Source organism: Dermochelys coriacea, chromosome 3 (assembly GCF_009764565.3).
Source record: "Dermochelys coriacea isolate rDerCor1 chromosome 3, rDerCor1.pri.v4, whole genome shotgun sequence".
Lineage (NCBI taxonomy): Eukaryota > Metazoa > Chordata > Testudines > Dermochelyidae > Dermochelys > Dermochelys coriacea.
Genome location: NC_050070.1, coordinates 153,924,634 through 153,948,588, shown reverse-complemented (window position 1 = coordinate 153,948,588; position 23,955 = coordinate 153,924,634). Strand labels below are relative to the sequence as shown.

Below are 23,955 nucleotides of genomic sequence, written 5' to 3'. Positions count from 1 at the left end.
AGCCGTGTTAGTCTGTATTCGCAAAAAGAAAAGGAGTACTTGTGGCACAAGTACTTGACCTGGGCCACATACTGTTCACTTACAGAACTAGCATGGAGACATCCCTTTCTCAACAACCTTGTCTCCCCAACAAGCTGGCCAAACACTGCCACTTGGTTATAAGACTGTTTAACTTTAACAGCTTTCACTTCATCTGAGACCTTCTCAAAGCTATCCACACTGGATCTTTCAAACAGGAAAGTCAGTGGCTTCATTCACAACAGAAAATTTCTGGCCGTTAGGAACTGAAACTTTCTTGATTAAATCACTTCCACACCCTTAAATTGCAGTAAACTGCTTGCAAAGACTACTATGAGGATTCCTTTCCCTAGGGGCTTTTCTATGCAACAGTTCACCCTTCACAGAAATTCTGCCCTTACCCTCTTTACCTAGGGCTTGCTCTAGAGAAACACTTTCCTGAGCAACAACAGACTCTTTCTGGGTCTCACTTACATCCAGAATTACCTCTGGCCCATCAGGCGGATTCCTACACAATCCCCTTTCAGGCAAATTTACAGACTTCCTAGATAAAAGGTTAGATGGATTCTCCTTCCCTTTGCCACACACAAGTTCAGGAATCTTTTCCTTCTTGCTACAGGTTTCCACACCCTCAGTAGATAACACAATCAAATCACCTTTCTGCTCTCCTTGTGCCCTGGCTAGGATCTCACCCTGATTAGACAGAGTTGCTACACCCTTTCCTAACAACACACTAGTAACAGGCAAAAATACCAGAATAGTCTGGTCTCGGGGATTTTACATAGACACTAACTAGATGCAACCTAGTTACAGTGCCATTCTCCCTAGCAGACACTCCCCTTAAGTGATCACTCTGGTTACAGTGTGTATATAAATCTCCCCACTGTATTTTCCACTGAACGCGTCCGATGAAGTGAGCTGTAGCTCACGAAAGCTTATGCTCAAATAAATTTGTTAGTCTCTAAGGTGCCACAAATCCTCCTTTTCCTTTTGTGAATACAGACTAACACGTCTGCTACTCAGAAACCTAAAAATATTCTGTGCATCTCATGGAAAAACCCATCTTTGGATTTAAAAAATAAATCTATAATTCCGAGGGCCTGACCAAATAACCCATGCTCTCAAGATAAATAAATGAGCCTCCAAGTACCAGCACCTCACCATGAAAACTGTGAGCCAAAGCCCAAAGGAAAAAAAAATGCTCTTATCTTTTCTGATGTCCCCTTGAATGGGATTGGCATTTTAGGAGTCCTTCTGAGAGCAGATTCTCTCTATTGGAATGTTGGCACTTCAGATTGAAATTTATCTCATCATTCAGCTGTTCTTCCCCAACCACTTCCCCACCAGCTAATGTATAATTAAACTGTTGAAGGGGAGACTCGGAAAGGATCTGCTGAAGAAGAATCTTCATGATCATGGCAAATCAAGTGCTTCTCAGATCAGTCTGGCTGGATATTCAATTTATGTCCATCATTGGTGATCCTATCACACCACTGCAGTTTTGGTGACCAATTCATTGCCAGCTGTGTTGCAGCATTCCTTGATAAACATGCTTTGTAATTCATTGGTCTTTCATCCTAATGATATGTCCATAACAAGAAAGCTTCCAAAAAATCACATCAGTGCTGACAGAGCTGGTTCCTAGCTTCAGCTACAAATATCCTCATTTCTGATCCTGTCCTCCCACATAATATGGAGTAGCTGATGAACACTATCAATCGAAAATGTCAGTCTGCCACTCTTTAGCCTTCCTCAGCACCCATGTGTCACTGCCATACAACAAAGTTGGTATACCTGTAGTTCTATAGATCCACAGCTTCATCACATGCTTGAGGTCACAACATTCCCACAGAGGCCACTAAAGAACCCACACATGGTAGTAGCTGCTGCTATACAAGCTTCTACATCTTTCAAGCCTTCTCCTGCTCTGTCTTTGACATTCCCCAAGTATTTGATAGTTGCCACCTGATCAGTGTCCTGTCTGGACACTGGTTGCAAGCTGGAGGCCGTTTAATGGTAATACGAGTGACTTAGTTTTATCCAGGTGAATAATCAGACCAATGTGTCTTAGATTCATAGATACTAAGGTCAGAAGGGACCATTCTAATCATCTAGTCCGACCTCCTGCACAGCGCAGGCCACAGAATCTCACCCACCCACTCCTACGAAAAACCTCACCTATGTCTGAGCTATTGAAGCCCTCAAATTGTGGTTTAAAGACTTCAAGGAGCAGAGAAGCCTCCCTCAAGTGACCCCGTGCCCCATGCTACAGAGGAAGGCGAAAAACCTCCAGGGCCTCTCCAATCTGCCCTGGAAGAAAATTCCTTCCTGACCCCAAATATGGCCATCAGCTAAATCCTGAGCATATGGGCAAGATTCACCAGCCAGATACTACAGAAAATTCTTTCCTGGGTAACTCAAATCGCATCCATCTAATATCCCATCTTAGGGGATTAGTCCTATTTACCCTGAATATTTAAAGATCAATTACTTACCAAAATCACATTATCCCATCATACCATATGCTGTGTCTTGCTTCTTGCCCAATGAGTTCAACCAACTGCAGTGATTCCTCACATTGAGCCAACAAAACAATGCAATTGGTTCATTCAAGATCTCCCAGCAAATGATGTAGAAGAGTCCGACAACTGTAAGTCTACTGTAGCAAACCCTTAGAGTAAACATCTTTGAGCATTTGCCCAGCAGGAAAATTTTCACATCAGGAGGTAGTTATGGGATCTAACAATTTGCTGACACAATGGCCTGATTCTTCTCACTTCCACTGGTCTAAACCAAGAGTATTCCTGTCTGAAGTCAATGAAGTTACAGCAGTGAGAGAAGAGCATCAGGGCCAAACACCATTACACTGAGCCATAATGGAATAACATGTTGAATATGTTATGTGAACTCCAGAAGTTATTCCTGTGCCATACCATTTTGTACACTAGGCTCATCAAGTTGAAATTGGGACAAATCCTTTTACTGTTCTGAAAATGCTATCCCAAAAGCTGAAGAAGAAGAAACAGATACTGATTTGTGTTGGTTTTTACTGGGTCTGGCAATATTGCACAAATTCTAACAGCTGCAATAGACAGCATATGTTGTGCATTAACTTATGCCACTATTAAAACAGTTATTTCTGTTTGAAGTGGTCCTGGAATGTCATCCATCATGTAGCAATTGTGACCTCTGCTTTCCTTCTTTAAAATCTTCTAGATGCAAGAGCTGGGCCACTGACTCTTACTTGCACATTTCATTCCAACAAACAGATGCATTAGTGCTGCACATGCTCTCTTTTATACAAGAGCAAAAACACAAGAGGTGCTGTGACATCATCCGATATGACTGACAGCCATACTATCCATGTTCTGTGCTTGTCATAGGCCTGTATATCCAAATTCATTGGTCTATATTCCACTTTCAGTTACATCACAACTCTGGAGGCCATGTCATGATATCTAGATTAGAGAGACTGGTAGGGCTCCGGAACACTATTGGGCTAACAAATCATCCCAGGTAACTGAGCATTAAATCACTCTGTTTGGGGGAAAGCAGCAGATACTGGCAGAAAAATAGCAAGTTAACTCCAAGGATGTTGGCATTTTAAAAGCTTCCAGCTAAAGAATGCAGCTGTTTCCAAAGGGCAACATCCTCCCTTTGGTGACTTACCAGTACCTTGAGATTTCTCTTAACAGTAACTGAAATGCAAGACTACTTTCAGAGAACCCTATTTTGTGAAATTCTGCATTTCAGACTTGTTTTTCATCAGTCTCCTAAGCTGAAAAAGCAATGCACCATTCTGGCTGAGAGTGACTGCAGACGCCGGGGAATTAAGGGGAACTGGAAGTTTCAGTCTATTTTAAGGAGAAGATCTCCTTGTGATGATGCAGGAGATGGATGAATCCCAGCTAGGGTGAATGCAAGACCTACACAAACAGAGATTCACTCTTGCCAGAGTTCTTTATGGGGCTTCTGGGGTCCTACCTACAAACCTATGGTCCCATGTGACATTCCTATTTAAACTTACAAGATTGAAGCATTAAGCCTCTGTAACAAATTTAGGAAGCGTCAGTGGGGAGACAACCTGGCACCTTCGGCACCAACACATAAGCCCAAACTACTTCAGCTAAAGAACTAACTACCTTGACCAGATACATGCAAGAGGCTCATATCTGACATGTGGATCAGCCACTGACAAGACATCACACACACTTAGCCAGCGTGTTACACTTGTACACATTCAACCAGCTCCCCTGACTCTCAGTTGGGGCTTGATCAACCAACAACCAGTAGCTCTTGCCTTAGCAGCAGGGCTACTCTGTATTTAGCTCCTCCCGCTAGTTGGAGCAAGAGAGCTCCATCTCCTTAAAAGGCACAATATTCATAATTAAGAGAAAGAGCGATCATACCCTCATCAAGCTCTGCTTAACTGGGGTTCCTAATAAAGTGCTTCTCAAGTATTGTACCATATCAGATACTCGTTAGAATTGCACCAAATACTGAGTGCTGAAGAACAAAGTTAAAGAAGGGCATTAGAGTATGTCTACACCTCAGTATAAGTCCAGGGTTAGCAGAGCTTGAGTTAACAGACTCTGGGTTTGTTAACCTAGGGCCTGAACATCTACACCAATCTGTAACCCCAGTGTCGGAATTGCTGAACCCAAGGTCCAAACCTGGGGCTCCAGCGTCTACACTGCATTATGCAGGCCTGAGTCCAGCCACTCATATCTCAGACTTCCTAGTGCCCTCCCAAAATGTGACCACTCTAGCCCTTTGTTCATGGGGCAGCATGAGAAAATGTGAGGTGCACCAACCTTGACTGTTTAGAGGACAAACAAAGTTGGCCCACAGAATTGTGGGATACTTTTGGCAGACTCCCAGAGCACAAGTCCAGTGGTGCTGCATTTACACTGCAAAGCAATAGGGCTTGAACCCTGGGTCTTGGCTTGCCTCGGTCTTTGACCCTCCACCCCCATGGGGTCCTGGGACCCTGGGTTAGTGTAATCTGTGTAGACAGAACGGGGGTTAGGCTACAGCCCGAGGTCAAACCCTAGGCTTATGCTGCAATGTAGACATACCCCTTACAAATATAAACCCACAATAAAAAATGTTTCATATCCTAAGTTGGTAACAGATTCTATAAACAGACTTTCAAATAAACTCAAAAAAAGTTGAAAACAATGTAACTGAAAGCCATCATGATTGAGTATGCACTGACCATGTGGTTGACACTACACAAACGTAAAGCAAGACCTGGCTCCTGACCCAAGGGATTCATAATCTGAGTCAGACAATACAAAAACAAAAAGCAAAAATCCACATTCAAACACAATGGTGAGACCTTCATCAGGGGTGTAATGTCCCTATACGAGACCAGATGAAGGTCCAGTTTCTCTCTCTGCTTCTATAGAGAGTTTCCTTTCAATGTCTTCATGGAAGAGAGATGTTTGAGGGAGGGATGTAAAGGAAATGAACACTTTCCCTTGCTGCAAACAATGGCGTAGCCAACACAAAGCTCCCTGCTCTGCCTTAAACATCAGTGATGAGATCAGCTGTAGCAAGAGAAACAGGGAGACAAGACCTCAGAGAGTGCGAGAGGAAACAGCCTTTCAGTTCACTTTTAAGCTGAGAAATGAATACAAGTAATATTCTAACTGGTTTCTCAGCATCAGCCAATCAGGGTGCAAACAGCATGCTGTTCACCAGGTTTCACTTAAGGATGACTGATTTCGTTACCGTCATTATCCCCTGCTCTTACCTAGATGTGTCGAAAACTGCAAAATACAGCTCCAATTTCATCATCGGACACCAGAAAAGAGAATAAAATGACACATGTATGGCCTAGAACAAAATGTTCTATGTATGTAGGCTAGAACTTGGTTTTGAGCAGCAATCGCAGTTTGGATTGGGGTTGGAGCTGGATTTGGGACTCTGGCTAGAAATGAGACCAAGGATGGATCTGGGCCTGGATGTGGGGGCGGAGGATAGAAGCCTCTAACTCTACATCCAGCTGCACAATATCATGCTGCATTTTTATGGAGGATTTCTGCTGACAACGCAAACCACAAGGGCAAAGCTTGAGTGGTAAGAGAAACTTTTTAAACATTTAGACATTCTCTTCATTAACGTTAGACAGACTGCATGGGTACAGACTGGGACTCTGTGCGACACTGCACTGAAAGGCTATAAAAAGCCAGCAGCAAATACTGTTTAAAACTAAAAGGTCTGACCCTGTGAGGCACTAAGTGCCTTTCATTCCTAACAGTCAGCAAAGAGCACACAGCTCATTGCAGGATCCCTTCCCAAATTAACACCCCAGGATGGACTTTTACACCAGACAGGCTGAGCAGCAATACTAAGATTTGAGAATATCTGCGGACTCTGCTACAAAATACCTCTATACTCTTTGGGCAAGGTGTGCATATTGCAGAGGGGAAAATAGGGTGTTTCCATGACTGACTAGTTTTACTATAGGCAGGGCCATCCTCAGGATTTATGGAGCTCTACGCAGTATTACTAAACTGGTGCCCGCAGACCCCAGAAGAAACACCTCCCCCTCCCCCCCATTGCTGACATACACCGAGCTTCGTACTCAGCAGTCGCTGAGGCAGTCCGGAGGCGGGGAGAGACGAGGCAGCAAAGGATACCAAGCCGCCCAGCCTGCCTCATGGCAGCAGAGAATCACAGTTCCCTGCAGAAACCCCCATACCGTCTCCCTCATGCAGAATGTGCTGCACCGGCACATTCAGCTCTGTGAATACGGCCCCTGCCTAGGAAGGCTACAGTGCACGCTGGGTGTGGGGAGCCAATCTGCTCTTACCTGCTGTCCTGGTGGTGCCCCAAATTTTTGGGTGCCCTAGGCATACACAGCATATGTGGCTGCCTAAGGACAGCCCTGACTGTAGGTGAAGTTTCTCTCAGAACATTCTATGTTTATTTATATTTATATAATAAATAAATAAATAATTAGTAATGCTTAGCCCTTATACCGCAGCTTACACCAAAGGCCTGTATAAAGAATAATGAATAACTTTCAGCCCACACCAGTGAGGTTAGGTGGGCATCATCATCTTCACTTTACAGATGGGGAAACTGAGACAGACATGAAGTGACTTGACCACTTCTATGCACTAAATCAATGGCAGGGCCAAGTTTAGAGTCAATGGGCTCCTTTCTCCTCATCTCAGGCTCATTCTACTAGACCACAACATTTCATATACATGAAGGATAGCAGTAGGGTATAAAAAAAATAAAAGTCACCCTCACTGAATTAGTAATGGACAGATGGCAGGAATAAATGATCCATGAACAATGCAGTCACGAGCAAATTCTGCTTTCTCTCGAGCGTTATTTTTTTGGCAGGCACAGCATGGTTTCACAGAATGCCTCCTTGGCGGCTTTTTCAGGTGGCTTCTCAGGTCATCCCTGTGTCACTGAAGAATGGCTTCCCCATCTCTAGAGGATTAGGTATCAATATGGGAAGTGTCACCGCTTGGAGGATTAAAAGTGCTGCAGGTTCTCTCAGACACAAGTGCCTCCTTTGACAGAGCTAGACTGGACTGGCTAATCCTTCAACACTCAAGCCCTGATTCTCTTCTCACTCCTCACCTGTTCTGGTATAAATCACAGGAGTTACTCCAGGATAAGATCAGAATCAGGCCATCAAATCTTCCTCCTGACACTTCTGCTTCAGCAGAGAACCCTCCCTTATCACAAAAAAAGTCAAACAAAGAAGGAAACAGCCTCAACTAGCCAGCCAGCCAAGGAGAGTTTAACATACCTGTTTCTTTCAGACAGATCAGGTCTAGTCTGATCAGCTTTGAGGAACAGGATTTGCTTTTTATTCTAGTTCAAAGCAAAAAGGAAAAAAAAATCCACCCAAATGCACAAAATATACTCACCTCCTGCTGAAATTTGGTTAGTTGAAGGTTTACAAATTACTCTCTGGAGGCAGCAAGGGACGTGAAAAGAAAACAACCTCACTTGTTTATCTAGCAATAAGAAGTCTAAGAGAGCCTTGTGTTATTGAGACTGTGCAGAAGGCACTAGGCTATTACTGGCACATTAAATCCTGATTGTGTGAGGTGCAGAATGTTCTAAATCAGTAGGAGTTGAGGTTTCTCAGCAGTTCACACCGTCTGGCCCTTACAGAATCCTAATAAGAGCTGGCCAAGTAACAGTCAAATAATTTAATCAATGACTTTTTAAAATTAACTTTTTCAAACAAAACATTTGCACATAGCTCTTCTCCTGGTGAAGCAACACACAAATAAATGCAAAGCTGTACCAAGGTCCTGTGCCCTGTAAAATGCAATCAATCAAGTGCCCTTTTTTGTTCAAATGGATTTTAATTATTGGAATGAACAATTTTTTTAATATGCAAATAGAAGTGTTCTAAAACCTGAAAAAAATAATGCTAACATGTGTCTAAGTATGGTGGAACCAGAAAGTTTACTGCTTAAAATATAATAGGATTGCACTGTACAAAGCTTGATCTGCAGTTCCTGCAAACAAATAATTCCCAGGAAATTCAGCGGGGTGCACGTCTTATGTGTGTAGAAATTACAGAATTGGGTCAATAGTCTTACGGCAGTCCAGATTTCCACTGATGTGCAGATGAGATGTGCACACTGAACAAAAGCAGCATATGCTACATGAAAGGGTTGACGGTATCATAAAATGCAGTCAATCAATACATACATCCCCTTTGACCCCAGTGGATGTTCACAGTAGAGAGAGGGCAACATGCGGACCTAAGGCAAGAGTTTGGTATTTGGGTCAGAAGAGCTTCAAGGGAGACTCATTCCAATACAAATGAAGACAGTCCTGTGTGTTAGCATCAGCTCTGAATCGATCACCACATAACACTCTGAAGGAGCAGATGCAAAGGCATGAGAAAGATGCAAATGTTTCATGCCAGGGTTGAGTGGGTCTTTGTCTACCTCCAGTGATAGGTCCACAAAAGCACATAAGAGCCGACTACAGTGATGAGGTAGAGGTACTACTCTTTTAGCTCAAGGGGTGGAGGATCGGCTTTTAGTACTAGAGATCCCAGTTTCAAAAGGCCAGTGATAGCCAGAGTGGGGTTGGTTACACAAATGATACAGAAATCGGCAGTTATCTGAAATAAGAGAGGCTCCAGAACCAAAATATTTGGATCCAGATTTGGATGTCTTCAAGTCCTGCAGTGCATGGCTTGGTGAGGTTTGGCTCAGGCCCTTTTTAAGTTTGCCTTTCCCCATTTCTCAATAATGACATGACGTGAAAGACAGGCTGTAATGAGGTCTGAGTGTACTGCAATGACCTTTCATGAGCACCTTAGCAACAATCACCATAAATAATTAAATCTAAACTACAATTGTCAAGATAAATGAACAAAGTGCTTTTAGTAATGCATGAGCCACATTTTTGTAAAGGGCATTTGTTTACGTAAGACAGTCAGTGGGTCCCAGAGTTTTGAAGCAAAGTTGGGAGCTTTGACCTTCTTTTCATCTGGAAATGGTATCTTGGGTTAATGTATGTGAATGGTCCTCTCAATTTGTACTTCTTAACACTTCCATTTCAGAGTACACAACCTACTCTGAACTGACGGCTCACTCCTCCTGCAAGGTGTTGAATGCCCTCAACTCCTGATTCCTAGATTCCGAGGGCAGAAAGGACCACTGTGATCATCTAGTCTGACCTCCTGCATAACACAGGCCATAACACTTCCCTAAATACTTAGAGCATCTTTGTCATGTTGTCAAATATCTTTTAGAAAAAAAACATTCCATCTTGATTTAAATGAAACTAATGGGAATGGAGAATGCTCAGCACCTTGTAGGGTGAGACCTCCCTTGCAGGGCACATCCTGGGCTCCTGACAGGGTATTTTACATTAGAGAATTGAGCCCTTCATGTCTAATATTAGATTGTCCCTCCCACAAAGAATTTGAAATTTTTCTCTGTACTGAGACACACCTGGTAAATTTTTGTCATTGTAGACTAGATAGGTTAGATACAGACAGCCAGAGAGAGGAAAACAGATCAACACTGATATTCTGACTGTCCTTGGGGAGAGACTGGGGTCATGGAGGGAAAAGCAAAGAACATCAGATAATTGAGAGTATTTGCAGTGTAATTAAAGGACATCTGGCATCAGGACCTTGTTTCAGTTAACAGGACATTTCAGATACCTAGAGTTTGGATAACAGATACTGCACGTACAGTGCAGTAAAAAGATTTTCCAGTGTGCGGCCCCTTTAACTCCAGAAGTCTTCAGAATTTTTATATCAAATCTACTGCCTTAAAAAAAGAATAATGTAGTGAATCCAACCAACATATTAAATACATTAAAGTCTGCAACTTCCTGCCAAAGCTGGCTGGTTCAGGAGATGGAATGTGTGGTTCTCTAAGATGACTACAAATAGATCCTCTCCCACTAGAGCTGAGAAAGCCAGATGAGTCTGCCAGCAAAAACGTAAGGCAGACATTAATCACAGGAGCCTGCACCTTCTCTCCACGTGCAAGCTCTATGCACCAGCAGGAAGGATAATGGAAGCCACCAAACAGAATAGGCATATGGAATTCTCAGAGCCGAAAAAGTTCTTCGGTACTTCCTGGATTACTACTAGCATTCAGATACTAATACCCTATTCATCATCAACAACTTTTCCTGGGCAACAGGTTTCAGCAGAGAGCTTCCCATATGCAAAATACCTTTTTTTGGTTTGAGGGTTTTTTTTTGTTTTTGTTTTTAAATTCCATTGTAATTTTTGTGTCAAGAAAAGGGTCAGAATTGACCACCCCAGGTACCAAAGCCATCAATGTATTCACAGAAAAAAAATATGTTGCAGGCAGCAGCATGGAAAATATGATCTTAGCTGGGTCATCTGTAGACTTTGAATCTGGACTTTTCAGTGCTAAAAGCATGAGTCCTCCGTTTGAGGCCACTTTATTGTCAGATATAATCAGAATGTTATCCTCTTATGTGGACCAGCCTCCAGAAGATGAAAACTTAAGATCTCCTGGTGCGACTAATACAAGCTTGAGTAACACATACCAAAGCTGCTTTTTACGGGCATTTCTCTTTAACCAACAGGTGCTAGACCATCAGGGAAATGTTTCTTTATTTCTTGTGGACCAGCAATAATATCCAGTACTCTACTCCTGGAAGTCTCTCTCTCTTTCTCAGGTTTCCCAAAGGTGAAGAAGAAAAAAAATCCAGCCATCTCTCCCAACCCCCTGTTTTTCTAGTGACAGGAGCCTCTGGGAATTAATGCAGATATCAGCTACAAGCCCTTATCCTTCTATCATAGAATCATAGACCTTAAGGTCAGAAGGGACCGTTATGATCTAGTCTGACCTCCTGCACAATGCAGACCACAGAATCTCACCCACCCATTCCTGAACAAACCCCTAACCTATGTCCGAGCTAGTGAAGTCCTCAAATCATGGTTTAAAGACTTCAAGGTGCAGAGAAGCCTCCAGCAAGTGACCCGTGCCCCACACGCTGCAGAGGAAGGCGAAAAAACCCCAGGGCCTCGGACAATCTGCTCTGGAGGAAAATTCCTTCCTGACCCCAAATATGGCGATCAGCTACACCCTAAGCATATGGGCAAGACTCACCAGCCAGACACCCAGGAAAGAATTCTCTGTAGTAACTCAGATCCCACCCCATCTAACATCCCATCACAGGCCATTGGGCATATCTACCACTAATAGTCAAAGATCAATTAAATGCCAAAATTAGGCTATCCCATCATATCATCCCCTCCATAAATGTATCAAGCTTAGTCTTGAACCAAGATATGTCTTTTGCCCGCACTGCTCCCCTTGGAAGGCTGTTCCAGAACTTCAATCTGGATGGTTAGAAACCTGTGTCTAATTTCAAGTCTAAACTTCCTGATGGCCAGTTTATATTCATTTGTTCGTGTGTCCACATTGGTACTGAGCTTAAATAATTCCTCTTCCTCCATGGTATTTATCCCTCCGATATATTTATAGAGAGCAATCATATCTCCCCTCAGCCTTCTTTTGGTCAGGCTAACAAGCCAAGCTCTGAGTCTCCTTTCATAAGACAGGTTTTCCATTCCTTGGATCATCCTAGTAGCCCTTCTCTGTACCTGTTCCATGTTTAAATTCAAACTGGGAGACCAGAACTGCACCCAATATTCCAGATGAGGTCTCACCAGTGCCTTGTATAACGGTACTAATACCACCTTATCTGTACTGGAAATACCTCTCCTGATGCATCCCAAAACTGCATTAGCTTTTTTCACAACCTTATCACATTGGCAGCTCATAGTCATCCTGTGATCAACCAATACTCTGAGGTCCTTCTCCTCTGTTACTTCCAACTGATGTGTCCCCAGTTTATAACAAATTCTTATTAATCCCTAAATGCATCACCTTGCACTTTTCACTATTAAATTTCATCCTATTACTATTACTCCAGTTTACAAGGTCATCCAGATCTTCCTGTATGATATCCTGGTCCTTCTCTGTATTGGAGATAACTCCCAGCTTTGTGTCATCCGCAAACTTTATTAGCACATTCCCACTTTTTGTGCTAAGATCAGTAATAAAAAGATTAAATAAGATTGGTCCCAAACCGATCCCCGAGGAACTCCACGAGTAACCTCCTTCCAGCCTGACATTTCACCTTTCAGTGTGACATCTTGTAGTCTTTCCTTTAACCAGTTCCTTATCCACCTTTCAATTTTCATATAGACCCCCATGTTTGTCAATTTAGCTAGTAATTCCCCATGTGGAACCCTATCAAATGCCTTACTGAAATACAGGTAAATTAGATCTACTGCGTTTTCTTTGTCTAAAAAAAAAATCTGTTACCTTCTCAAAGAAGGAGATCAGGTCGGTATGGCACAATCTATCTTTTGTAAAGCCATGTTGTATTTTGTCCCAATTCCCATTGACCTCAATGTCCTTAACTACTTTCTCCTTCAAAATTTTTTCCAAGGCCTTGCATACTACAGATGTCAAACTAACAGGCCTGTAGTTACCCGGATCACTTCCCCCCCCCTTTCTTAAAAATAGGAACTATGTTAGCAATTCTCCAGTCATACGGTACAAGCCCTGAGTTTACAGATTCATTAAAAATTCTTGCTAATGGGCTTGCAATTTCATGTGCCAGTTCCTTGAATATTTTTGGATGAAGATTATCTGAGCCCCCCAATTTAGTCCCATTAAGCTTTTCGAGCTTGGCTTCTACCTCGGATGTGGTAATATCTACCTCCATATCCTCATTCCCATTTGTCATCCTACCACTATCCCTAAGCTCCTCATTAAAGACTGAGGCAAAGTATTTGTTTAGATATTGTGCCATGCCTAGATTATCCTTAACCTCCACTCCATCCTCAGTGTTAAGCGGTCCCACTTCTTTCTTTGATTTCCTTTTTATATGGCTATAGAACCTTTTACTATTGGTTTTAATTCCCTTTGCAAGGTCCAACTCTACATGGCTTTTGGCCTTTCTCACTTTATTCCTACATGTTCTGACCTCAATAAAGTAGCTTTCCTTGCTAATCCCTCCCATCTTCCGCTCCTTGTGGGCTTTCTGCTTTTTCTTAATTACCTCTCTGAGATGCTTGATCATCCAGCTTGGTCTACAACTCCTGCCTATGAATTTTCCCCTTTCTTGGGATGCAGGCTTCTGATAGTTTCCGCAACTTTGACTTGAAATAATTCCAGGCCTCCTCCACTTTTAGATCCACAAGTTCTTCAGTCCAATCCACTTCCCTAACTAATTTCCTTAATTTTTTTAAAATTAGCCCTTTTGAAATAAAAAACCCTAGTCACAGATCTATTTTTGTTTATCCTTCCATTTAGCTTGAACTGAATTAGCTCATGATCGCTCAAACCAAGGTGTCCCCTACAACCATTTCTTCTATGAGGTCCTCACTACTCACCAAAAGCAAATCTAAAATGGAATCCACTCTTGTTAGTTCAGCAACTACTTGAAGGAATCCATCAGCTACCATATCCAGGAAAATCTGAGCCCTATTATTATTACTAGCACTTGTCCTCCAGTCTATATCTGGAAAGTTAAAGTCTTCCATGATCACACAATTCCTATTAGTATTTACTTCATTGAAAACATGAGATCTCTATCCATATCCACATTGGATCCCAGTGGTCTATACCACACCCCAAGCACTATCCCAGGGGAGGCTCTAGTAGCTTTCCTCCCCAGTGTGATTTTTGCCCAGACAGGCTTTCTTATTTCTTTACTGTATACCTCATCATTGATATACAATGCTACTCCACCACCTTTGCCTTTATTTCTGTCTTTCCTAAACAGCACATACCCTTCAATACCCGTACTCCAGTCATGACTACTATTCCACCAGGTTTCTGTTATCCCTAGAATATCTTGATTCACTTCCTGCACCAGTAGCTCTAGTTCCTCCAGTAGTCAGTCTCTTCTTTGACAGCAATTTCAAAACCTTCCTGTTTATTTGAATGAGGAAGTTACCCCTAGAAACTCACATTAACTGATCTCTGTCAAATGGGATATACACCGCTTTCTATTTGCTCTGGAGGGCCCTGAGATATCAAATTTTACCACAGCAATGTAATTACATATATATTAAGATATCTTTAGAGGTTCCTAAAAATGTATTTTCCACTCTGAGCCTTCTATGATTAGATTCATGATAACTAAAGTAATAAGATTTTTAAAATTCTATAAAAACACTTCCAAAATAGATTTTTTTCTGTAGCATACATGGCATATACAATTCATTATTGTGTGGTAAGGCATAAAGGCTTTAACTGGTTTTGGATACCCTTCATAAATCATTTGTGCTTTCACTACTCATAAGAAAGCTGTCCCAAATTCATGCCAGTAAAGCCTTTTTACCACTCCACCACATTCTGTGTAGATCTAGATGCTTAAACACTCTACACACACGTACGTAGTTAATTACATATGAACACAGTTTATTATTTAGCGCTTAAATCAATCAAAAAGATAGTACCTTCTTTTTGCTGCAGTAAATCTGCCACTTCTTCTCTGGTGGGAGTGCAAACATAGCCTCTCTGTTCTTATCTGTGAGATCCAGTTCATCCTGGGATTGTTAAATGAAACATACACAGTCAGATGCATTGATACCTGCCAATACTGTGGAAAGAACATGCATCAAGCACACCCCACACCCTCAATTAAAGAAGCAGAGGACCTAGTAAAAAGAAAAGGAGTACCTGTGGCACCTTAGAGACTAACAAATTTGAGCATAAGCTTTCGTGAGCTACAGCTCACTTCAGCGGATGCATTTGGTGGAAAAGTCTCCCTGTAATGAGAGATCTCTAAAGATTTGTATTGCCTGTATCCCCTTCTCCACTGATTTACGTTCACATTCTGCTCCAGGTTCCCCCACTTAGAGCAGAACAGACCCCAGGGAGGTGACGAGTAACCAGTGTCTGACTTCCCTTGTGAATCATCATTATACCTGTGCTCACTCCGGTGGGAGAAATCACTGTATTTGATGAATAAGTGATACATCCTGATAGAAGGTGACATGTCATGAAAGAGTTGCAGTGAAAAACCTCATTGCTCTGGCTAAAATAAGGCAGACACTAAACTTTCTCTGAGAAGTCTATATAGAATCAATGCACCTCCTTCCAGGCCCAAAATACCAACCTGGATCCTGCCCACCGGCACCCCAGCCCTGCCAATATACTTCAAGACTGACCTGCACCAACCCCCAAAAAGAACAACCCCAGAGACTGCCAGCGATGCCAAACTGCTACTGATTTTTAGGTCGACTTTGAACTCTTCAGGGCAGGGACCGTCTTTTACAGTGTACGTTAAGCACTTAGCAAAATGGGGCTCCAATCTCTGTTGAAGTCCGCAGAGTTCTGGTTGGATATAAATAATATTCTGAAGAGCACACCAACATATTTTGCTTTGTTTGGTCCATCTGTGCTGATCATACAAGACACGCAGGGAGGGTGTGCTTGAACAAGAGTAAAGGCACGTGTGTGGTACAAAGAACATCCACTCCTGTCTTACACAGTTTCAAACAATGTTTCAGCCAGATTTTTTTTTTGGTTATATATTTGAAGGAGAAAGTGTTCAGGAGTCCTATAACAAGATGACATTGTGAGGGCTAACAGAACTGTAAATGCAGCACCCATGCTAAGTTCACCCAATGCAGGGACAATACCTCTTTAACTCAGCCCCACAATGGCTCATTTAGAAAGCTTTCAGGGCTGGGAAACTTGTGAAAACAGTGAGCTAAATTGCGTACTGAGCATGGTAGTGGCTGCTGACAGATTTAAAGGTCCAAAGAGACTTTAGCAGCAGAAAGGTACAAAAGAAATGCAAACAACAACAATGCTAGGTCATTGCCAGCAGCAGAAGGTAGAATAAGCTGGGGGATTTTTATTCTTTTCAAAAATGTTTAAAGAAAAAAAATGTTAGCTGTGCATGAAGAGCACAAGCCATGTGGAAATGTTTAGGGTGAGTTTCCAACCAAGGGGGCAGCCAAGTGAGACAAGGAGTTCTATAAGTTCCAACCAGAATCATATTCTTGGGTGGAGAAGGAGAGAGAAACTACATGCAAGGTCGAAAGACCAGCAAAGGAATGCTGTTGGATGTCAAGCGTGTGGGACGAGTGGGAGGATCAGGGAGGAAATCAGAGTTTCCAGGTTTAGAAGAAGAGCTGCTAGGGCTGCAATACACCTGAAGTGAGCTGGCCAGTCTTAGCTAAGTCCTTAGAAAATCATGATTGTGAGAAACTGGAGGCAAAGAAGATACAGTAGGAGCTCTGTTACGAAGCTTAATTCATATACAAGAGCAAGTTGAGAGATAGCTAGTTCTGTGTGGTTTTCACAGAAGCTCCCCCAATACCATACTGAATGACAGCACACTCAACCAATAAAAAAGACGACAAGACAATCATATCATATCAGAATACTCATTAAGTGAGCATACTCTGAGGGCAGAGTATGTAACTTTGCCAACTCTGAAAAGTTGCTGAACCGCTTTTGTGGGTGTTGCATGCATCAGGCATAGATTCATAGATTGTAAGGCCTCCAGGGACCATTATGGTTATCTAGTCTGACCTCCTGGCCAAAGTGCATGATGCTGTCTTTGCCCCACCTAGCATTCTGCCATCTAATTATATATTTTATGTCCTTATAGCATGAGTTTCCTTACAGAAAAGATAGATAATGGGATGGTAGAAGATGTAATGGAAAAAAGCATGCACATGCAGACAGCCCTCTTCACTGCAACCTAAAAAAGCAAGAGACATTGCACTTGCTACAATCTTAATGATTCAGGGCATAACTTGATCAGTTGAGGATCAGGAAGGAATCTGCTTCCATTGAACAGCAGTTCGAGAGGGTGGGCTAATCCTTCCTCTGAAACCACCAGCATTGACCGTTGTCAGAAGGCCAATCCTGGACTCCAGACTCACAGCCCAAATGGTTGCAAGTGGAGGCACCTCCATAGTGGAGGAGGAAAACCTCCCCTACTGGACGCAGCACAGCAGCAAAGCCACCCATTGGCTTTCAATGCAGTGTGCAGTAACTCCTGTGGCAGCTGTGCTCTCCTTCAGTGAAGGAGGAAAGCCAGTGAAATTGCATAGTCATGGATATATCAGCCATGCTTACCTTCCTCTCCTTGCCCAGAGACTCATTTGGAGGCACATCTTGTTCTCTAAAGGTTCTCAAAATCCTGCCTTTCTCTACCCCTTTCTGCAATGGCAGCGTGAAGGACTTCTAGGACTACAGAGGAAAGCACGGGACCTGACCCAGAAATAAGACAGACACTGGATCACATGAACCATTTGCCTGTTCTAATATGGAATTCTCATGAAAGCCACCTTAAGAATCTCACTGCCTGAAAGTATGGCCATAACAAGCACCTCAGGCTCTGAAGAGATTTCAGAAGGGTATATCTAATGTGCTCGTGAACACATCACACCCGCCTGTTTTCAGATTGGCACTAGTCACCGAGTGAGACTGCTGGCTCTAATGTGAGTGCAGTGACAGTGGCCACCCACTAGAGGAAAAAGGGACCAAAAAGGAGGCAGTGGGAGAGTGCAGAAGTAGTAAGGACCTTGAATAGCGTCATCTAGAACAGGGACAGAGCTAGGTTAGGAAGCCCTCATGCCTGGATGCCCAGGGAGCATGTGGGAAGAAGAGAGGTTCTGTTAGAACAAAGGGGAAAGGATAAAACCCTCTTCTATCTGTTGTGGTGATTTCTCTACAGAAATGTAGTAATTGTTCTTCTATGTCTTGGATGGAAGGCTCGGTTCCAGAGATTCATGCCAACAGGCTCCTGTATACCACAGTTCAGCTGCCTGGCTCTCACAAGCACTTCAAGCTGCAAGTGCTCCAGTGAAATACAGATTAAAGAGACATTTGCCAGTACGGCCTCAAGGAGATGTTTTAAAAAAAAAAAAAAGGTCCCATTACTGCACTCAATTTTCCATTTCCTTTTTTATTTTTACTTACTGAGGGTGGGATACATTCAGTTAATTTCCCTTTTATGTGGGCCCTTTTTTACGGACAGACTGAATTTTGATGATACAACATTAAAACGTACTGGAGCTGGATTTGAGGTTCAAATATTTCCAGTCCAGTTCTCTGCGCCAAAGGGGAAGATGGCCTGCATTCAAAATGGCTGCAACCCAGGAAAACGAGAGAGAGAGAGGAGGAATGGACAGGGAACACAAGTTTTTTGTAGGATTAAAAACCATATTATGCCCCATGATTTGTGGAACAGTCAAATCATGAATGCTGGACCTGGTGCTTGGCAGCCATTGGTGTTTGATATCAAGTCCAGCACAAGCAGAACAAAAGGAAATGTTTCACCAATAAAAGGCAGCACCTCTCTGCAAAAGTGTTACATTAAATACATACAGGAAAAATATGGGAGAAAATTAAAATCTCTCATGGTTATCTTGAAGAAGCTGGCTGCATATTAAGGACTATGTTTAGGAATCCCTTCACCCATCTCTAAAAGGTAGGCATCTCCAGGTGGAATGTTGTAGGGCCCAGTTACTCTGCCAATCAGTGCTTTTTAGGACAGGAAGAATAATTCATTCATTCAATTGTAACTGTAGGGTTAGGTTGGAAGAATCTCATACTCTGAAACTGTGATCCTAATAAACTCCCGTGAGGTGTGTTGGGACATTCTAACAATACTGTGTGTGGAATCCCTTCTGTGCAGCAGGGCTCTTCTTTTAGATAAAGTTCTTGCTACTTATGTAGATTTTTCTAACAACCCTTCTGAATGCGCATGGGAAGGACTTGACGTGGTGTACATGGACTGACATGGAAGAGAATTAACAGATAATGTCCAAGAATGCAGGAGGGGTACATTTTGGTAACTCACCTGGAATCCTATGGGGAACAAACTGTGATTTGCAAGGTCTTATTACATTGGTACAGTCCAATACAAGATCCTCTTCCTCACTGAATTCAAATTAGTTTGTGCCAGTATTGGACTAAAGGCCAATCCTGAATTTTTATAGATTTTAAGGCCAGAAGGGCTTTTATGACTATTTAATAGGACTACCTGCATAAGCACAGGCCATAGGTTTCACGCAATGATTCCTGAACCCAAAAATCTCAAAACAGTTCTGCCTGTTGTGCATTGTCACAATCTACTCTGCAACCTCTTTAGGGAGGGACAGTCTTTTTTACCACATACATACCGTGCCTAGCATACTCGAGTCCTGATCCTTGACTGGTGTCAATAAATGCTATTTCAATACAAATAACCATGACGATAATGCATTGGATTGAGGGTGATACTTCTGCATTGCCTGCAGTTGTCATACTTAGACACCTTCTCTTTGAGGACAGAAGATGATATCTTAAATTTGACCAGAAGATCTCAAGCTCTGTACTTAAACTTCTCTACATTCAGGGCTTGTCTACACTTACTGGGGGAAATCAACGCACAGTGATCGATGCGTTGGTGGTCGATTTAGCAGGTCTAGTGAAGACCCACTAAATCGACCGCAGATCACTCTCCCATTGACATAGCATAGCGTGGACCCTGTGGTAAGTAGATCTAAGTACGTCGACTTCAGCTACGTTATTCATGTAGCTGAAGTTGCTTAACTTAGATCGATCTACCCTCCGTAGCGTAAACAAAGCCTCAGATGGACACTGCAGCTCTGTACGTTTAGCATTTCCAACCTTGGGTGGCATGAGAATAGGACACGTCCTCTGTACAGAATTCCACCCCAGGCAGTAAGTTCATCTCTACAGTCCTAGTATGTTTTTATGCAAGGCGATTTCTGGACTTTTTCTGCCTACTATCCATCCAATTCTTGCTCAGGACCTTGTAAGTTGGATCATTTTGTGTTTCTCATTTGAGCTTGTCAGATTTTGCTTCAGAAATGGGTAGTAGTGTTATATGCACTTCAACCTCCTCTTCCTGCAGCTCCTGGCTTCCCCTGTTTAGAGGTGCTCTTGAAAGCATGCTTACTAGAAGCAGCTCCTTTCCAGGTCTGTATTTCACCTTTGCAATGTTATGATCATTCTCTGAAGCCTTGGTTGTACTTTGCCCAATAGTTTCTGTAAGACTGCTTACAAAGGTTTATATAGTCTTGTTTCTGCCTGCAAACATACTTGTGAACCCACTCTCAACCAGAAATGATTGCCAGCACTTTTCCAATCTGAGCATGGTTTTGTTACATTTTAGTCAGTGCTTAAGATGACCTGGTTGTTCATCTTGCAAAAGGACAACCAGCCCTCAACCTCTAAGAACTTGCATAACAAAGATCATGGGGCCAAATTCTCTGATGGTGTAGGTTGACATTGCTGAATTGAGAATTCAATTCTTACTCTTTTTTGGTAAAACAGGAAGATAGAGATTACCATAGTGGATCAGACCAGTGGTTCATCTGATCCAGTATCCTGTCTCCAACAGTGACCAATGCCAAACGTTTCAAAGGAGAGCTCAGAAACCCTGCAGCAGAAAGTTTTTGAATAAGCTGTCCCCAGCAAATGTTTGTTCCTGCCTGAGCTAGAGTGGCTGGTGCCCTGAAGCAGGTGAATGTGTCCTCCCTTCCAAAATATTTCCATACTAGTACCAGGAACTTTGTTTTTTAAATTCTGCACAGCTTTTCTCTTGCTGGTCACTCCAGCCTCATTTGGCACTTTTCCACAAGCTGCATTCTAATCAGAACATGCACCTTAGAGAAACTAGGGATGAATTTGCTTAATTATGTTAATTTGCCCATAGTGCTCTGTAAGGCTCCTTGTTTCAGAGTCCTTCTGTTTGGAAAATTATCTCCACCTTTATTGCAAATAAATCTGGTCCCAGTGATTTGTTGACATTAGTACTGTGACATTCTGCCTGTGTGCATGCATTTTAGTTGAACACTCCCCACTTGCACACCCTCTCATTCAAGCTTCCTACCCCTTTCCTCTCTCATACACACACACCTTTTCATTTCCCTTTACCCCTCCTCTCTCATTGTCCCATTATCTCTGTCCCACACAGAAAACAGGCTCTCTCACACACTCAGTCTTTCCAATTTCACAAGCACCAAGTTTATCTTAGTTACAGAGATCACAGTGTAACCCCCCTCTTCTGACCTCTCTCCCACTGCCATCCTTGGCTCAGAGGTGGCTGGGCCTGCGGAGGATGTGCCATATGCTCTGCACTGGGATCCCAATTCCACAGCACACTAGACCAGAGCCGTTAACATGTAGATTTCTCATCACAATTAGAAGAGGGACCAATAAAAATTCCAAGCCTGTTTGACACTCCCAAATGGGATGGCAGAGCCTTGGTACCGACCAAAAACATTGCCTCACACGCTGGGTTTATTTTATTTTGTAAAAGATAAACACACATTCTAACATATCATAGGATCCGATCCAGTGTCCTTTGGCCCTGGCACCTAAGGGGCCAAAGGAGGGTTTGAACTGGGGAGGTGGTGGGGTAAGCAATGTTGAAATGCAACCCAAGCCAAACCAGATAAAATGCCTTGGTGTCTTTGGGATTGGAGAGGGAGGAGAAGCAGCAGAGAGAGAGAGAGAGAGAGAGAGAGGGGGGGGGGGGGTTGTCAGCAGCATAGTGTGATCCTTTTCAATACAGGATCCAACCCAGCATAGCTGTTATGGTGTTAACAAGTGAACCGAGTGAGACCACATTGCTAACATGTGATTTATATTGCCTGACAGCTACATTTTGGTATGAGAAACAATCCCAGGAACTTTAATTTTTCAGCCCCCATTCTCTGTGCCAGCCCCAACTACAAATGGGTGACACTGATGTCATTTTTCAGAGTAGCAGCCGTGTTAGTCTGTATTCGCAAAAAGAAAAGGAGTACTTGTGGCACCTTAGAGACTAACAAATTTATTCGAGCATAAGCTGCATCCGATGAAGTGAGCTGTAGCTCACGAAAGCTTATGCTCTAATAAATTTGTTAGTCTCTAAGGTGCCACAAGTACTCCTTTTCTTTTTACTGATGTCATTCACATTGTCTGCACTTCTCCCTGCTGAGGAGAAGGAAAAAGCAAGAGAAGCCCCATCAAAAGGCTCACACAATCAGCAGTCCTGAAAGCCACTTCAGGGCCATCCAGGAGGGGAATGAATAAAATAATCCCTCTTCGGATCTCAGTCCTGCCACACACAGCTATGAAATCACGGAAGTCAGAAATAGGGAAGATTTATTAGATCATTTTGTCCATCTCCAGGGGACAGTATAGGACTGTTCCTCCACAGTGTATTTTCCAGTGCTTTGTCCCATCTAGTTTGTCACACTGACACATTAGAAGCAGTGTGCTAGAGAAATCCATGCTTGGACCTAAAAAAGAGTCTGGCAGGATGTGTTGAAAATTGACAACTGAGTTTTCACTGAGAGAGATTAAGTTAACTCCACGAGCTGGCTGGTGTTGGCAGCTCAGCATAATGAAAGAGAAATTCCATTCACCAAGCCCCACAGCAGGGAAACAATAGACAAGTATTCCCTGGTGGATGTTCATACTCAACAGCACCACCATCACCTACACGGGTGTGGATCTCTGCTTTCCTGCACGTACAGGAGGCACATTCTATCTCCCACATGTGCAAGTACTATGTGGCCGTAGTGCTTCACTAACCCCTGTGAATGACTCCTCCACCTCATCTTAAACCCTCGTGATCAACAGTAGCGTCTTTAAGGTACAAAAAAATAAAAAAAACTCACTTGGAGGAGACTAGGGAAGCAGCATTATTTTCTGTTTGATTGCCTGAGAGCAATGGGCATGTGTTTGTGAACTCATTAACAAAGCAAATTGTGCTTCCATACCTTTATGTGCATATTAATATGCATACAATGTGCATGCGTGTATGCCCTGAGCATCTGTGTCAGCCCTATGCACATATCCATGTACTACATATGGTACATGCCTGCACGCATGTACACTAATGTCATACATGTACATGCATGCGTTGTGTGTGCATACGACATATGTTCACACACACCAGAGATGTGAAGGGACACATCCAAGTCTGTAACTGTCAGTGGGCTGACATAGATAAGACACTTGAGTGTGTCTCTCTGTAACTCCGAGATGCAGATTCCTGTAGGTTCCTCTCTGCCAGTCTCACAAGTGACTGTTATCCACGCTGGTTATCCTCTCACTTCAACCAGTGAGAATCAGAACTAACTTCATTTAAGTCAACTGTGCTACACTTGTGTGAAATCGGTGTACATAGAGGAGAATCTGAGCCTGGATGTCTTTCTTCCCTGCCACCTCAACTGCCACCACTCCCAAAGCTCAGGACTCGAGCAGAGATCTCATCTGCCAAGGAGAAAGCAGTTTGCTTCCAAAAATAAATCTCAGCAGCCCCCCCCGCCCCAGCACTCTACTGCTGTTTCCTTTCTCCCTCATTAAGCATTGGTTAAGCTCTTGTTTATTTCCTACAGAAAAGCTGGGTCCCACCCAGATCCTGCTTCTCAAAGCAGTATCCAGCACA

General features: G+C 42.9%; 1 protein-coding gene across 10 annotated transcripts in view; it reads right to left on the bottom strand.

The window, feature by feature from the left end:
* DAAM2 (dishevelled associated activator of morphogenesis 2) overlaps positions 1-23,955 on the bottom strand; it is a 244,007-nt gene that overhangs the window by 111,238 nt on the left and 108,814 nt on the right. For all 10 annotated transcript variants that reach the window (XM_038395793.2, XM_038395798.2, XM_043511616.1 and 7 more), the window contains one exon: positions 14,996-15,085. In XM_038395793.2, coding sequence (XP_038251721.1) covers positions 14,996-15,085 — 90 coding nt within the window. The remainder of the gene's footprint in view (positions 1-14,995; positions 15,086-23,955) is intronic.